Source organism: Calliphora vicina, chromosome 2, assembly GCF_958450345.1.
Source record: "Calliphora vicina chromosome 2, idCalVici1.1, whole genome shotgun sequence".
Classification (NCBI taxonomy): Eukaryota; Metazoa; Arthropoda; class Insecta; order Diptera; family Calliphoridae; genus Calliphora; species Calliphora vicina.
The window spans coordinates 97,358,314-97,375,330 of record NC_088781.1 but is presented as its reverse complement, the minus strand read 5'-3'; the positions used below and the strand labels follow the sequence as shown (position 1 = coordinate 97,375,330).

Sequence of the window (17,017 nt, the reverse complement as noted above, 5' to 3'; positions counted from 1 at the left end):
GATGACAATTAAAATTGTTTGTCAAAAGATTTGAATTTTCTTCTGACAATGTCTAACAAGAGATCTGGTTACCTTTGCCATACAACAATCTGACAACCGTGTGAACTGACAATTTGTTGGCATATAAATTTATTGTTTGACAATTGTCTGACAATGAAATTGTAAGGTTTTATTACAATCGTCTAAACTGACAATTTACCTTTTGGTAATAATATTTCATTGTCAGTACATTGCGAGCACATTGCCAGATCTGACAACATTGTAAAATCTGACAACCGTGTGTACGTAGCTAAATACACACAGATGACAATTAAAATTGTTTGTAAAAAGATTTGAATTTTCTTCTGACAATGTCTAACAAGAGATCTGGTTACCTTTGCCATACAACAATCTGACAACCGTGTGAACTGACAATTTTTGTTGGCATATAAATTTATTGTCTGACAATTGTCTGACAATGAAATTGTAAGGTTTTTTTACAATCGTCTAAACTGACAATTTACCTTTTGGTAATAATATTTCATTGTCAGTACATTGCGAGCACATTGCCAGATCTGACAACATTGTAAAATCTGACAACCGTGTGTACGTAGCTTAAGCAGATAGCACTATTTGCACAAAAATAAAAATGAGCTTTAATGTAAACTTTGAGGTTTTTATGTAAGTCATAGGGCTCATACACAACACCATCGATGATGTGCCATCAATTGATTGTGCAATTAAGCTGGACACACACTCTACACCAGCATGCTGGTACAAAATAAATTTTTTACCAAAAATTTTGTGGAAAATGTTGTAATGAATAACGATAAAATTTGTAATACATTTATTATTGCCATTATCCTAAAACGAAAAAGGAGTAAAAAACGCGTTTGGATGAAGAAATTGCTAGAAAACAAAGGAAAGCTAGGTTTTATCTAACTTTTATGAGCTAATTTTACAACACTCGATTCAATCATAATGGTACAATCAAAAAAATTATCAATCTATTTTTCATAAAGCACCAGCAGCTGGTACAATCATACTACAAGCTCATACTCGGCCAATCAGCTGGCACAATCACTTGATTGCACATTCATGATGGTGTAGTATATGGGCCCTACAACACGAGTTTTTGATATTTGCTTAGTTGAATAGGACATAGTTTTACATACGTGAAGAACTTCATAGTTGTATGAAAATTTATACATAAAGCTAATCAGCTTTCTAGAATTTTCCACAGAATTTCTTTTTGTAGAAAGCTGTGCTTCGTGCGTCTTTAAAAAAATTTGCTTACTTTCTCAGGACATACTCCAAATAGTTTCAAATGTAGGCTGTAGGGAATTCATTTTGATCGGGCATGCCCGACTATACCATTTTAATTGTTTAATAAAAAGTATTCTTCGTTTTTTTTTCACAACGGTTTTTGTTATATATTTTCAAATGAAATTTAAAATATTATTTAACACTTAAGTAGTGCAGATAGAAGGATGAAATTTTGGCATGTGGTATTCGGCATGGATCTTTAACACACAATTTTTTTGAAAAAAATGATTGGATATTCAAGGATAAAAATTTGAAAGGAAATTTTTAACATCTTTTGATCCTAACAGGATAAAACCAAAATAATACGAAATATTTTATAACCCTTCTTGATAATTTGACATCAAATTTGGCATAGTAGGATGATCAGAAGTATTTTAAAACATGTTTTCAAAAATTTACTCCATTTAATTTATAGTTTTAGACGTATATCATCCGGATCGTGTCTAATATTGACACAGTGTAATATATATTATATTTTGTAAAAACACTTCTATTACACAAACAAAATAAATTGTGTGTTAGATAGCACAATACAAATTTTTTGAAATAAACCATTGGAAATATTTTTTTTTTTAATTTAAATGATAGATGACAAATTTGTCAGGGAATACGTTGCTAAAAAAACTCATTTTCGAGAAAATGTCGTATAGCACTATTTGAATATAAACCCTCGATATACATTTGTTGTTAGTCCAGTAAAAGCAAAATGGGAACTACGACGATGCTTTTTGTAATGCTCGACGAGGAGATATATGTAATCGCTTTGAAAGGATCGTTTTAAAAATTGAACATACCCGAGGTGTCCTATATTGGGGACCCTGACCGCACCCCTGGTGGGATCATGGGTTCGGGTTTAGAAGTTAATGATTTATTTCCCTCTTTCTTTTCTATACCACTGTGCAACCCCTTTAATAATAATGAGTTCTTAAACAAAGCATTTAGTTGTACGAACGAAGGCATCTCCGACAGAACTATAAGGTCATAGAAAAAGAAGACATCCAATCTTCGATCCGCTAGCCAGGGATGTAAAACCGCCACCTCATTCTTCCTAAATCAATCTTAACCATTTCAAGGACCTATTGATTTAAGTATAAATCTTAATAAAAATTTCATTTGATCTTTTTTACTTATAGAATGATTGGCCGGATGGTTATAGATTGGCTACAGCCATACATTTTCGATATCCCGACTGTGTGCGAGTACCTTTAAATTCGATAGTAACGCGATGCAGTCAATCCGGTTTGGATCTGCTCGAAGATTTGTTACTCTACGATCCAGATAAAAGACCAACGGCACAGCAGAGTCTTAAATATCCGTATTTCAATGCAATGAAACGTATATCGCCAGCAGCAGCTACAAAGGCCAATGTCAAATTGACCGCCAAATATGGCAACAACTCGAATTTGACACACAAATTGTCAAGCAATGTGCTTCCGGTACAAGAAAAACTACAAACTCTAACCGAAATAATACAACGCAGTAATATGAATAATAATAAAAATAACAACAATAACAACAACAACATTAACAATACTGAGATCTCAGCGGCCAATTTAAGTAGTTCAAAAAATGGTCACATTATAGTACAACAAGCCAAAAATGTCAGCCAAATACCGAAAATAAGTTTTCTAACCATGAACACAAACGATCTGATAAATCCACCGCTAAATAAATTTCAACAAAAATCCCTAAACGAATCGGGATCCGTGAAAAGTGAAACAATACGATACAACACAATACTTGCACCCTCGAGTAACATTTACCTAAGTACCGGAAATCTAAATCAAAGTACTGAAAATTTGAATCGCAATGAATCGATAAATGATATATTCTTGAATCGTAATATATCTCAACTATTCGGTCTGAGTCAAACACCAGCCTCGAATGTACAAGCACAGCATCCGAATGTGTCCTTCCATAATGGCAACATTATGGGTAACAATAACCGGGGCACCAATGCGATCTACGTCAATGGTACACGCAATTATGCACTTTACGAAACTGCTGCTAAAAATGCCAAAAATTCGGCCAACATTGGGGGCTACTATGTTTATACGAGACCATCACAAGATTATGGTGTAAATGAGACGAGCAAAGTGTACAATATGTTTTCGAAGGTGGGAATGAAACAAAATAATGCACCTGCCGAACTGATCGTACGCAACGCATATGAGCCAACTATGATGGGAAGCAAAGTGTATGTCAATAATGATCATTTATCGGCGCGATCACAGGTCGGTTGTTACGAAATAAATCGAAAGGAAAGAGAAAATGAAATGCTGTTGGCAAATGACGAGTCTAACTATGAAAATAATACGAAAATGCAGGAGAATGGAGATGAATTGGATACTGTATTGGGGTAAGTGGAGAATGGAAAAAAATAAGTAAAAATGTATAATCTGTCAAACCCGACCTACACTGAGTAAATGAGCAAAAACATTTTTTTTTTAAAATTTCAATAATTTATTTTCATATTTTCAAAAAAAGGGAAAATTACACTCTGATTTTTTAGACTTTTACACAACAAAATTCCACAAAAAAATACAACTTTTTTTGAAAATTTTTTCTTGTGTTTGTTTTTTAAAATGTAAAAAAATCAGAATGTAATTTCCCATTTTTTTGAAATGAATACCCTCAGATTAAATAGGCTTGATCTGAATACATGAAAACTACGGGATGGTACATATATTTGGACTCATGTAACAATATTCTAAGTCAAGCTTTTATTTAATTGTAATTAATAACATTTGCATTGTCGTTTATGTTAACAAACACTTGACTTTCTGTTTTAAATATAAGAATTCAGTGCCCCTTGGAATAAGCACTCTTTTCAAGAGTCAAAATAAGCAAAGATAGCATGGATTTGTCAATTTCCAATGGATTTTTAAAAGCAATATTCCGTTTTACGCATATATAAACTTATTTCTTAAATCAATGCATAAATAGTATGGTTCCTTTATAAAATACTATGTAAAATCTTTAAACAAAGTCGGAAAATGGTGAAAAAATATAAACAAAAATATGTTTGCTGAAGAAATGCACACACATTTCCCGATGATAACTTTTTTCCATGAAATAAAAACGATAGTACGATCGCCAAGCTATTTAAAGATTCTGAATGCTATTTAGTACCAAAAATTATATTTTTATCTGTTATACTATATATTTCGCTAAAATAAGACAAACACCTGAAAAGAAAACACATCAAAGTATTTTTCATCTCATTCATATCACATGTGCATATGTTGTTGCAAATCAGGTCAATTCACCATTAAACTGAAAAAATGATTCGCGTGTTTCCATATTTCGTATGTTGTTTGAAAATTTTAAATTTAAATTATAATCTTTTTGAAGTTTTTTTTTCAAATGTTTTTTCAATTATATTTTATATCCACTTCCTAGAACCAAACTGAAAAGCTCTGCGAAAAAACAAAGGAATTCAAAATCAAATATTCTCTTAGAGGATCTTTTCGGACATCTATCCATGGATTCAGATGTGAGTGATACAAAATTCCCGGATCAACTTGTTACGGATCGTACATCGAATATACCCATAAAAAAGCATACGAATCAACTAAGTAGTATCGAAGCAAATAATGGCAGTCGAACGGATTCTTTTACCACCAATGCGTAAGTCCATTAACTTGTAAATTATTGTTTGGTTTGTGTTTAATATTTGCTTCATAAAAATTAATTCTTATAAAATCATTCATTATTATTGTTTTTCTTTTATTTAATTTAATGATTATTACACCTCATTGATCATTTTTCATATGTATAAATATGTTTGTGTGGCATAGAGACCTTTCACCCACAGAACACAACAATCTGTGTTCGAATGATGAAGACGATTGCCAATTCTGGCCCATAAGGTAAAAACTTCTACAACAACTACATTTATGTTTTTGTACTTAGATTGTATCTGCAATAGAATTAAATATAATTGTAGATACGAGTAACATTGGTCATGTAGTTAAGTTGTAGATTGATTAATAATGAACTAAACCAAAGTAATATAATAATTAGTTTATCCGTTTGCTTACTAATTTTTACTATTTTTACTCGAATTTTAAATACAAAAAGTAAACAAAATATTGGAAAATAGTTGAACTAGCAGGAAAACGAGCAGATTGATTGTTTATTTTTAATTATAGGTAATTGAGCTTGAGGTCAGATTTATAAAATAGTTATATTTTCCCAAAAATCCAAACCAAAATATAGACACTGTTTCTGAAACTAAAATTTATAAATCTATAACTTATTATGTACCTGAAATTTCAGAAAGATGTCTGAAACTAAAATTTATAAATCTTTAATTTAATATGTATTTGAAATATTAGAAAGATTACAAAGTTCCAAAATATTTGATAATATAAAAAATAGTATATAAAATGACTCATAAAATGCAGATTATTCAGTAAATCATAGAATAAATAAGTTAGAAACATCAAATATCGTTTAAGGTATTTATAGACGGCAATACTGAGTATTAATATTTGTCAAAAACTCATGTATCATAATAAAATTTCATCGTCTTACCCCCATTAACACGAAGTTGGGTTATGTGCTAACTAATAGTTAAACTGACGGTTTTCATAGAAAAATAATTTTAGCCGACGGTATAACTATTAGTTAAGGCATGACCAGACTTTGTGTTAATGGGGGTAAATAAAATTTGTATTAGATTTTAAAAAAAATACAATGAATTTTTTTTGATTTACGGTCGGTATTGAAAATTTGTTTAAAACAATTCAAAAACTTTTTATTTTCATATGTATCGGGTATGTATTTATAAAAACAAATAAGGCAAACAAAAATGTCAAGAAAATATAAAATAAAAATAAAATTTTCAGAAAAATATCAATCAACAAAGAAATTAAATATTTGTAATACTATCGTGTAAACAATATATGTTTTTTTGAAACGATTTTTAGAAATACCGAATGATTTCAATAATATTTTAAATTTGAAAAGTGTTAATACTCAGTATTGCCGTCTATAAATACCTTTATAAAATATCATGTAATGGAAATGATAATGAAAACTATAACAATGTTTTTGTAGGTAAAACTAAGAATAAACTCAAAACTAGAATAGTTGGACACAAATCGGATAAAAATTACAGAGACATATCTTCATAAAAAACGGAATTATTATCTCATTGTGCTATTTTAAATCAGTATCCTGACTTTAAAAATATATCTGTTTAAAATATAGAAAACAATTACAAACGCCATTAAAAATGTTACAAATTATAAATGTATGTACAGAGTTAATTTCGAAAATTTGATTCGCTTGCATCATCATTTTTCTGAAGGTTTTTGCGCAAATAATAATAATGTCGTCCTTTTTTTTTTGGAAAATTTTCACTCCTTATGGTGGTTCAACGCACCTAAAGGCGCGCATTTTTAGCACATTTTTCTGTAGAGCAAAAACTGTTGAATATGTTGCTAATCTGATTTCACCAGTCGATTCTGAATCAAAAATTAATATAATTGATGTTTTTTGAATCCTTAAAAATAGTTCCAAAAACCCTCAAAAGGGGACCAAATCTCATAAAAAAATAGCAAAAAGAATTTTAGTTTTTCTAAACATGCTCGATGACGAATATTGGTACCATTTTGATAAGCTTAAAATGGCCTTTCATCGTGTATATTTAAAAAATCAAAAATTATTTTTATTTTTTATTTATTATAAAGTAAATTTAAAAAATCAAAAATACTTTTTTGATTTTTTTTTTATGAAATTTACGCCCCCTGTTGTGGGTTTTTGGAACTATTTTTAAGGATTCAAAAAACATCAATTGTATTAATTTTTGATGCACAATCGACTAGTGAAATCAGATTTGCAATATTTTCAAACGTTTTTGCTTTACAGAAAAATGTGCTCAAAAGGCGCGCGCCTTTATGTGCGTTGAACCACCACAAGGAGTGAACATTTTCCAAAGAAAAGGACGCTATTATTTTTATTTGCGCAAAAACCTTCAGAAAAATTATGATACCCGAAATTCAAATGACGTGATCTGGTCACAAACGAACTCTAATGTACATACCAACAAATCTAAGAATTAATTGTGATTCAGATACAGATAGAGTTGTTCAAAACTATTAACATCCAGTTTATAAAAGCGGAAACAAATATTAAATAACACAGCTGTGCACAGTGCAACACGAAAAAAAATAACCATATACGGATAAAAGACAAAAAAAAGACCCGTGTCTCCCAAAGTAATCATTTTCTCTCATATCTTGCAAACAGTTCAGAATTTTGATTTACTTTCTGAGACAAAGTTGTTACCCTTATCTAAAGAACAAAAATTGTGAACATATTAAACCAAAAAAACTTCTTCTTCAAGATCAAAATCGCAAAAAACTTTAAAAAATTCAAAATAATTTTTTTTAAGCTGCCTAAAAGTATTCTTTAGTTTATAATGATTTAATAGTTTATGGCCCAAAATACTTAATTCCTTTAGTTTTTTCTTACTAATTTATATTGACCTACCTAAACGGTGTTAAGAATCATTCCTAGAAAGTTCATATGTTCTAGAAAGTTCTTTACTGAGATCTTAGGTACATTTTTGTAGTTGATTGTTTCCTTGTTTTTTGAACGGTTTGCTACCTATGGACCTAAACAGGGGAACAAAGGTAAACAAATCGAATTTTTCAAAGTTTTTTGTGATTTTGATCTTGAATGTTCAAAATTTTTGTTCTTCTGACAAGGGCTACAACATTGCCTCAGAGATTAAATTTCCGATGTAAAAATGACACCGAGACCCATAAAAAAGTGCATAACTTTGGGAAAAACTGGGACACGTAGTGGTGTCCGTACAGTGTAATGTTAAATATATTACACAAACAATATTTTTAATTTTGACATTTTGTTTATTGAAGATGCATGCTACACAACGGAATAGTGAAATATTGGAAATAAAATCTGACCTCAAGCCCAATTAACTATAATTAAAATTAATAAAAAATTAGACTAAAATTTTATATTTGTTTATTATTTTAGTTAACATCATCATTTTTACAATATTATTTCGTTGGAAAAATAAATTAACACATACTTTTTATACCCACCACCAAAAAGATGGGGGTATATTACGTTTCTCATTCCGTTTGTAACATATCGAAATATTGGTAGTAGAACAAAAAATTCTAAGACGATCTAGCTATGTACATTAGGGATATAATTTTTGAAATTTTTTGCAAATATGCAAATTGGCATAGCATAGTCGAATAGAGCATTAAAAAATATGAAAAACCACGGTATTATTTTTTCGCGGTTGTTAAAAAAGTTCACCCACCAAACGCAATAGTTTTTCATTAAATTTTTTCAATTATTTTGAAAAACAATATATTTTATTTTAATAATAACTTCAAAAGATAATTTTTAAATAAGGGAATTATCTCTCACACTTGCAAAAAAAAAATATGAGATTATTTATATAATTTTTCAGAGAAAAAAAAATTGGTTTATTTCAGAAATTGGTGTTGGTGCGTGATGTTTTTGATTCCAAATGACCTAAAAAAATTATTTTCATTACTAATACAACATTGGCCATCATGTGGTGGTATGCCAAAAATTTCGCCAAAATTATTTATATACCTAATATACATACATCTGTTGTTGACACGATAGAGGAAATGACCTACGGGAATGAAATATTCTTTGTTGATGGTATTGAAAATCGGAAAAATTGTAGAACCAGAGTTATGTGCCTAAATGTCAGACAACCTTCAAAACAGTTAACATCTTTCAAAAATGTTTTGCTATTTTCTTAAATATCATGGAATTTAAAAAGACAAGCTCTGTAGAAATTGGCAAGAATCGATCTATGATTTCTATCAGACCCCATGGCTATAATAGCTGTATCCATACAAAATTCAGGAAACATAAATTCTATGTAAAAAGAAATAACAAAAAGAAATTTTTTTTGGATAAGTCAATATTTGACCATAGCCCATATACATACATATATAGTTTACTTCCTTATCACTTAAATTTTCATGAATTTCAAATTTCTGTAATATCTATATGTATATAAAAATCCCAGTACCACAATTTTTTAAGATCGGTTTGTAATTGGTCAAAGTGCCCATATAAGGACCACTTTGGAAAAAAATTTCAATATCGAACCAAAATTTTACATAGATCAGTTGTATTAAAAAATCATGCTATTGGTTTTTGTGATGATCAGTCAATAATTTGTCGTAGCTCCCATATAAGATACTTATAGTGTTAGAAAATTTCAATTTTACAAATTTACAGTGTAGTCGTGGCCAACATTTTAATAAAGTTATTTTTAAAAAGTAAATGTCAGAGATTGTTCTTTCGGGGCATAATTAAGATTCCGATATCGAATTCATTTAAAATTAACAAAAAAAAAAAACTATAATTAGGGGAGAGGGGGCACGTTTGAACAGGTGCACCTTTGAACAATGTTAATATAATCTCTGTTAACAATTTTTTCAGACCCTTAACCAAGTTTTCTATCAACGTCAACAACTTTCGCTAGTTTTTTCAGTCGTAGAATAAACTTATAGTCCAACTGGTCTGAATTTTTTTTTACAGTGGGTCAAAGTTTTAATTTTTTGTTGTAAGTTAATGTTTAGGATAATTCTTATTGTCAGAGTTATATTGTGGAATTTTATTGGGATCATTTTTGTGGAAGATCTTAACCCTCTAGTTCCTCTCTTTAGGGATCCATTTGACCCTTTTTTCGAGAAAATAAAAAGTCCTTTCAAAAAGTACCATTTGACCATTTTTTTATGTTCCAAATTTGTATGCGTTTAACTTTTTATAGGGATGAGATAACTAACTGTTGGCGTGTTATTTTTATTATATACGAAATTTTATTGCAAATATAGATGATATTTAAAAAAAAAATTTTGAACCTCCGTAGGCCCGCCATATCTAAAAAACCAAAAGGTCGAGCAGAATTAAAAAAATATATAAATAAACCTAAATATCTCTTGAACTAAAAGAGATAACTTACATATCGAGCCACCTATAATCGGTTACAATATTTTGATATCGGATACGTGGTTTGAGAATTTTTGCCCTAAAGTTTTATTTTACATAAAAAATAGATGTTTTTTGAAAGGACCTGGTCCCCTCGGTAACAACAATTTTGAAATTGGTTTTCCTTTAAAATATTTTATCAAAACTTAGCTTTCAGAAAGTAGAAATTCCTTATACATCTTCTTAGAAATTTTTTGCGATAACTTAAAAAGAAGTTCTTCTTTCCCAAAAAAATAGCGAAAAATCGCTTTTTAAGAGACTTAGACTTAGTCATTATTTTTAAACAGTTCTTTTTCCATTTGACACATACATGTATTGTTAGTCCAATAAAGGAAAACTGGAGAAAATCGGGAAATATTTGGATACGCTGTTATCAAAAAACTGGAGTAGGGTGGGTAAAAATGTTGAAATTTTAATTTTCAAATGCGAATATATCCTAAGCTATAATAGATAATTGAAATCGGAACTCAAACCAAGAAATAATATCGTTTTAAAAATGTAACATACCCGAGGTGTCCTACTTGTGGTCTTGTTCCCTGGTGGTCCCATGAGGTTCACGTTCAAAACTTAATACTTCTTCTTTTCGCATGTGAAATTTCATTCAAACCAATCTAACCATTTAGAAGTTACAGATTTATTTCCCTCTTTTTATACCCTTCAGCTTCGTGAGAAGGGTATATATAAGTTTGTCATTCCGTTTGTAATTTCTACATTTTTCATTTCCGACCCTATAAAGTATATATATTCTGGATCCTTATAGATAGCGGAGTCGATTAAGCCATGTCCGTCTGTCTGTCTGTCTGTCTGTCTGTCTGTTCGTCTGTCTGTCTGTCTGTCTGTTGAAATCAATTTTCTGAAGGCCCCAGATATCTCCGGGATCCAAATCTTCAACAATTCTGTCAGACATACTTTCGAGAATTTTGCTATTTAAAATCAGCAAAATCCGTCCATAAATAACGGAGATATGAGCAAAAATCCGAGACAACCTCTGAAAATTTCATCAAAAAACACAATGTATTGCATGCTTTGACAAAAAAACAACAAAACGTATGTTTGGATGTGCAAGCTTTGTGTATTTTGTTTTTTTTGTGTTTTGTTTCTTTTGGCGTTGTTGTTGTTTTTTATACAACTAAAGTTTTGTTTGGTTGTGTGTTGGTTTTTTTGACAAAAAATCAACAAATCGTATGTTTGAATGTGCATGCTTTGCGTATTTTGTTTCTTTTGGCGTTGTTGTTGTTTTTTATACAATTAAACGTATGTTTGGATGTGTGTTGGTTTCATTGCCTTGCGTATTTTGTTTTTGTTTTTTCTTTTGGTGTTTTGTTTCGTTTGGCGTTGTTGTTGTTTTTTGTGTTCTTGATAAATTTAGGATGCTGTACGCTGAAAGTGGGCAATGTACATACATACCTATATACTAATTATAAAAAATAATAATGCATCCACAACAAAGGTGAAGGGTATATAAGATTCGGCATAGCCGAATATAGCACTCTTACTTGTTTTTCTATACCACTGTGTGTCGCTTACGATAAAATTTGTTTACTGTAAAATATAAACATTGACTTACAATAAAATCTTACCCCCTATATTTTTGATGTTATTAACAATTTTGATATTCTGAGAACGCTAAAACATCAGTTGGTCCATAAAATTTTAATTTCTGCAATAAAACAAAAAAATTAAAAATGTCGCTTACGATAATTTGGCGCTAAGGGCTCGATATGTATGCATATTTTATGTAGATCTCCTTAAGAACTATTTATATTTTAAATTTCAATTCATTCGGATCATATTTGGATTTTTGGAGATATTTTTAAAAAATGTGAGAACTGATATGTGGTGTAATTTTGCTAATTAAGCGTAAAGAGCTTTATTTACAACTTTTGTATCTTTGGTGACCCCCACTGAAATTTTACGGCAAAAAATTTCATAGAATATTTTAATCCTTAAATGTCCTTTTTGAAAGGATTTTTTTCGGTTTTCTCGAAAAAGGGGTCGAATTGACATTATAGTAAGAATTGTGCTAAATTTCCTAATTATTGATAAATTCACTGACATTTATTGTTGGGGGATAAGTTAGTTCCTATGCGCATTTCACTGGTTGCTTAAACCAGATCATCAGGAAACCTTTTGCCAAAAGGCTATAGAAAAACTAAAGATATTATACAAATCAAGCTATAGAGTGCATGAGAATTACAGACACTCAAGCTTTATTTGTAAAAATATCAAAGCTTAAACAAAACACCAACAATAAACAGTGAGTTTATCTTTGCTTACATGACCCCTAAAGAGAGGAGATAGGAGGTTAAGATCTTTCACAAAAATGATCCCCATAAAATTCCACAATATAACTCTGAGAATAAGAATTCTCTCAGACTTACAACATTTTTTTCAGTTAATATAATGCTACCTTCGATCAGAAAATTAAAACTTTGACCCACTGTAAAAAAAAATTCAGACCAGCTGGACTGTAAGTTTATTCTACTAAAATGATCTACTCAACATGCCCTTTCAGAATTATAGGGTCGCTATTCTGTTCCAATCAAAAAGTCTCAATTTGTTGGACAGTTATTATTTTACATTTTATGCTTTCTTCGCTTGTTTGAAGCATTTTTAATTTTTATTACCATAACATTTCCAATTTAATTATGGGTTTCACTTAAAGATTAAACAAAATTTCTGACACGCACAGTATTTCATAATTCATCATTATTTAATATCACCTTATTTTATTAATTGTCAGCCCTATTCCTAAACAATTGTATCTACATTTTATCAGCAGTTTTTAAAACATACATAGTTTTAAGAATACACATAAATTCGCTGTAGAAACTTTTGTTAACTTTAATTGTTTAAAAATATGACTGCAGCTCTTTAGCACTATTTTAAGTACATTAATTTTATTGAAACTTTCTTTTTAGAGCCAAATTTGAGGGAAACCAAAACACGCAATTCCCTTGGGATGAAACGAATAAAACGGAAGATGAAAAACTAACAGCCTGGATGGTCTCCGACAATGGTAAATTAAAGTATGCAAACAACATTTAGAGAATGTAGGCAATCACCTCCCCCAAATCGGTCTGACAGTCGTCAACTTAAGAAACTAAATAATTCTGCTCTAATCTCACTAAACTAAAACAAATTGAATTGTTTTTAAATCTAACCACAAATTTTCGTACATAGTCAACACATGTAAATACATTAAAAAAAAACAAAAATACTAATTCAACAATAGATCCAGTAGTTACTGCAACAAGTAGTTACGCGTTATATAATTTAAACTGCATTCTCATTATGGAAACGTTATATAAGATACAAACAAAAATATGTTTATTATTTCAATCCAATTTAGGATTAGGATCCCTTTTAGAAAATTATACACCAAATGGAAAGCACTGTTTTCATCAACAACTACAGCGGCCGCAGCAACAAAAACATCAACAATATAACTGCAATTCGTTAAGGAACTCATCCTTGTACCTGAACAATTAAAAACTAAAATAATTTTTAAGCTTTATAATTGAAAAAAATATGTATGTTAAATGTCTAAAGGAGCAACGAATAAACTAAAGGATGATGACTAAATATTTAATAGGTTGAGTAAATATTTATAATTAATTTATAAAATACATGGTTAGTTAAGAAGTTTTAAGTTATGTTTAACACTATTTTTATCACATCAACTATACTGTTATCAAGTCTAAACTTTATGAAATTATAAATTTTGTAGTGCAGTAAATGTATGTATCTTAGAAGCAGCTCAAGCGGCTCAATAATTGGCAGAATAACTTTACCATTCGAATAGCACATTCCCGTGGATTCCTTAGGGAACTTCAAAACGCTGCAATGTTTGTTCATTCCGCCAATCAGTACGTCCTTGTGATTCCTGTAGTCATTATACTTATAGTAATAAAATGCCGGCAACTTTAAATCGATTCTTTCTCTTGATCGAGCCATTCGGGAGCGATTGGCTTCTAGTCTTTCAATATGCTGTTTAGGTGTCCCTGCAGCTCTCGATGAAGATTCACTGCGACGCATTTGCTGAAGCCGTGATTTTCGTTCTCTTTCCGTTTCTGCGGCTCTAGACCATAGTTCCTCGCTAGTATTGTCCAGAATACGAAGATTTTCGTCAATTTACACGTACACAACCCGAATGTAAACAATAGAGATTAAAAATACAAATATTTCAATCAGTTGATTGATGTTGTTGCGGATATTTTATTGTTTACCCATACATGCACACAAATTTAATTCCTCTATTTGCGGGACTATGCTCTAGACCAGCGAAGCGCAAAAAGAGAAAATGTAGTTTGTGTGCATGTATGGGTAAAATTTACGAAAATCATCGTAATCTGAATAGCGGAGTCGATTAAGCCATGTCCGTCTGTCTGTCTGTTGAAATCAATTTTCTGAAGACCCCAGATATCTTTGGGATCCAAATCTTCAATAATTCTGTCAGACATGCTTTTGAGAAGTTTCATATTTAACCCTCCGTTAGTCGCAATCATTTTTAATCGAGACTAGTCGCAATGTATCAAATTGATACAAATATCTTCACTTTTTATTATATATGAGGAAAAAAACAGGACAGCCTCGATTTTTGACCTATATCTGGATTACTAAGTCATTAACAATATGGATATCTAATGATAGATACTTCAAAGACGTTTGCAACGACGTATATAAGTTGGACCTACAATGGGTCAAAATCAGAAAAAAAATTAAAAAAAAATTTTTTTTAAAAATAGAAAAAATTATTTTAAATTAACAATTCGAAAAAAAAAATTTCCAAAAAATGAAAAAAACATCTTTGGAAAGAAAAATAAATTTTGTTTACCTAAAAATATTTAAAATTTCATAAATGGAGACTAAAATTAAAAATTCATTTTTGTACTGGTATTCTATACAAAATTATCTTTTCTTTGACATCAATTTTGTTTATCTAAATTTCAGGATATATTGGTGATATCGCAAGGCGGTTGAAAATTAACTTTTTTCAGTTTCATCCTTATAAGTTTGACCTATGGTAAAAGGGTTAAAAATTGTTTCACTATATACAATAAAAACATATCAATAAACTAATTTATATAAAAATATAGAAAATTCGCTGAAAATATACCAAACTATTTGGCAAATAACTCAATGTTTTACAATATTTTTCATATGTTTTTCGTATTAAAAAAATTATACAAATGTTCACAACTTGAATGTTTTACACCTGCAAGATTATACATAAACTAAAGATTTATTCAAAAATGTTTTTGTTTTTTTGTTATATTATTTCATTATGGCTAAGATTGTACGATGAGATGCTGTGTTAAAGATCCTAATATGTTTTCTTACATTTGTGGCGAATATAATAGAAAATCAATTACATACGCTGTTCTCCAATTGTATTTTGCTTACTTTGGTATTCAAATTCGCAACTTAGGCAATTCCTGGATACATAATGTAGAAATAAATCTATATGTTTGTAAAAATAAATTTTTTTTCTAAAAAATACTAGTGTTTTTATAAAAGTTTTAAGATATTTTCACCAAGAACGCTGTAAATCGCGTAAATAAAAAATTCTCAATATTTTAAAAACGTCAAATGAAGTATTTATATTGATGTAGTTAGATTTAAATGTGTATTAAGAAATAAGACTAATGACTACCTAAAAATTTATTTATAAAAAAAATTGTTTTTTAGGATGTAAAATTTCGGGATATTATCTAAATATTTCATTAAATTTTTAACTAATTTTTCATTTTAATTAAAAACTATGTTCGCTATAATTTCTTGAATGTTCAGTGCTAAAGTTTTATTTAATTGTGCATTATGCACAATTTTATTAAGGATAAAGCTAAAAGAGTCAAATTTCATCTTTCCTGAAAGATCAGACAAATATGCCAAAACATCCATTAGAATTATTATACTCAAAAGAAGCATATGTTTACGTAGTCCAGTCCCATGCTAAAAAAATTTCACATTCTTAGCTGCATTACAAAAAATTTTGAAGAAAAACTCCAAAAAAATAGGGTATTCAATGAAAATATAAAAACCGCCATATTTCGAAAACGCGAGCTGACTGGAAAAAAAAGTGTAACATAGTAATGAGGGTTCATCAACTTGTACAAAACGTAGTTCAAATCTTGGGCACCAAAATCTCTGCTCTGCAGTGTTATTTTACTTATGCACATAATAGTTGGCAATAAGTAGTACTATTTCTTTATTGTAATAGTACTTTAGGAATATTTTATAATAATAAACCTAAAAATTAGACACACATGATTCTGAATGAGTTAGAATTCGCAAAAGGTGACTTTAGTGGTACATTTCTTTTTCATTTCAATAATAATGGGCCCAGAAATATGAAATTAGGCATTGATGATGCTAAAATGTGGGTCTTTATGGTACTTTTTTAATTCAAATAATACTTTTCGAATGAGATAGAATCCACATTACAATGAATCAATAAACTTGAAACTAGAGACATGTTAACCTGAATTATTATTAATTTACAAAGGGAGACTTAATAGTATTATTTCTTTCTTCTAATATGGGTGGCCAAGCGCACCGGTCAGCCAATACTCCATACTTTTATTGGATATTTAAAAATAACTAAGTCTTTGTTAAAAACACTTTGTATTCTAATGCTACTTATGCAAAATCAAGTTGGAAGTCATCAGAGGGAATTTTCAAGAAA

General features: G+C 29.8%; 1 protein-coding gene across 1 annotated transcript in view; it reads left to right on the top strand.

The window, feature by feature from the left end:
- The window catches only part of LOC135951640 (mitogen-activated protein kinase 15), a 31,025-nt gene extending 17,645 nt beyond the window's left edge, over positions 1-13,380 (top strand). Inside the window, exons 5-8 of the mRNA XM_065501324.1 lie at positions 2,439-3,664; positions 4,708-4,935; positions 5,106-5,177; positions 13,251-13,380. Coding sequence (XP_065357396.1) covers positions 2,439-3,664; positions 4,708-4,935; positions 5,106-5,177; positions 13,251-13,377 — 1,653 coding nt within the window. The 3' untranslated portion in view covers positions 13,378-13,380. The remainder of the gene's footprint in view (positions 1-2,438; positions 3,665-4,707; positions 4,936-5,105; positions 5,178-13,250) is intronic.
- Positions 13,381-17,017: the final 3,637 nt, after the last annotated feature.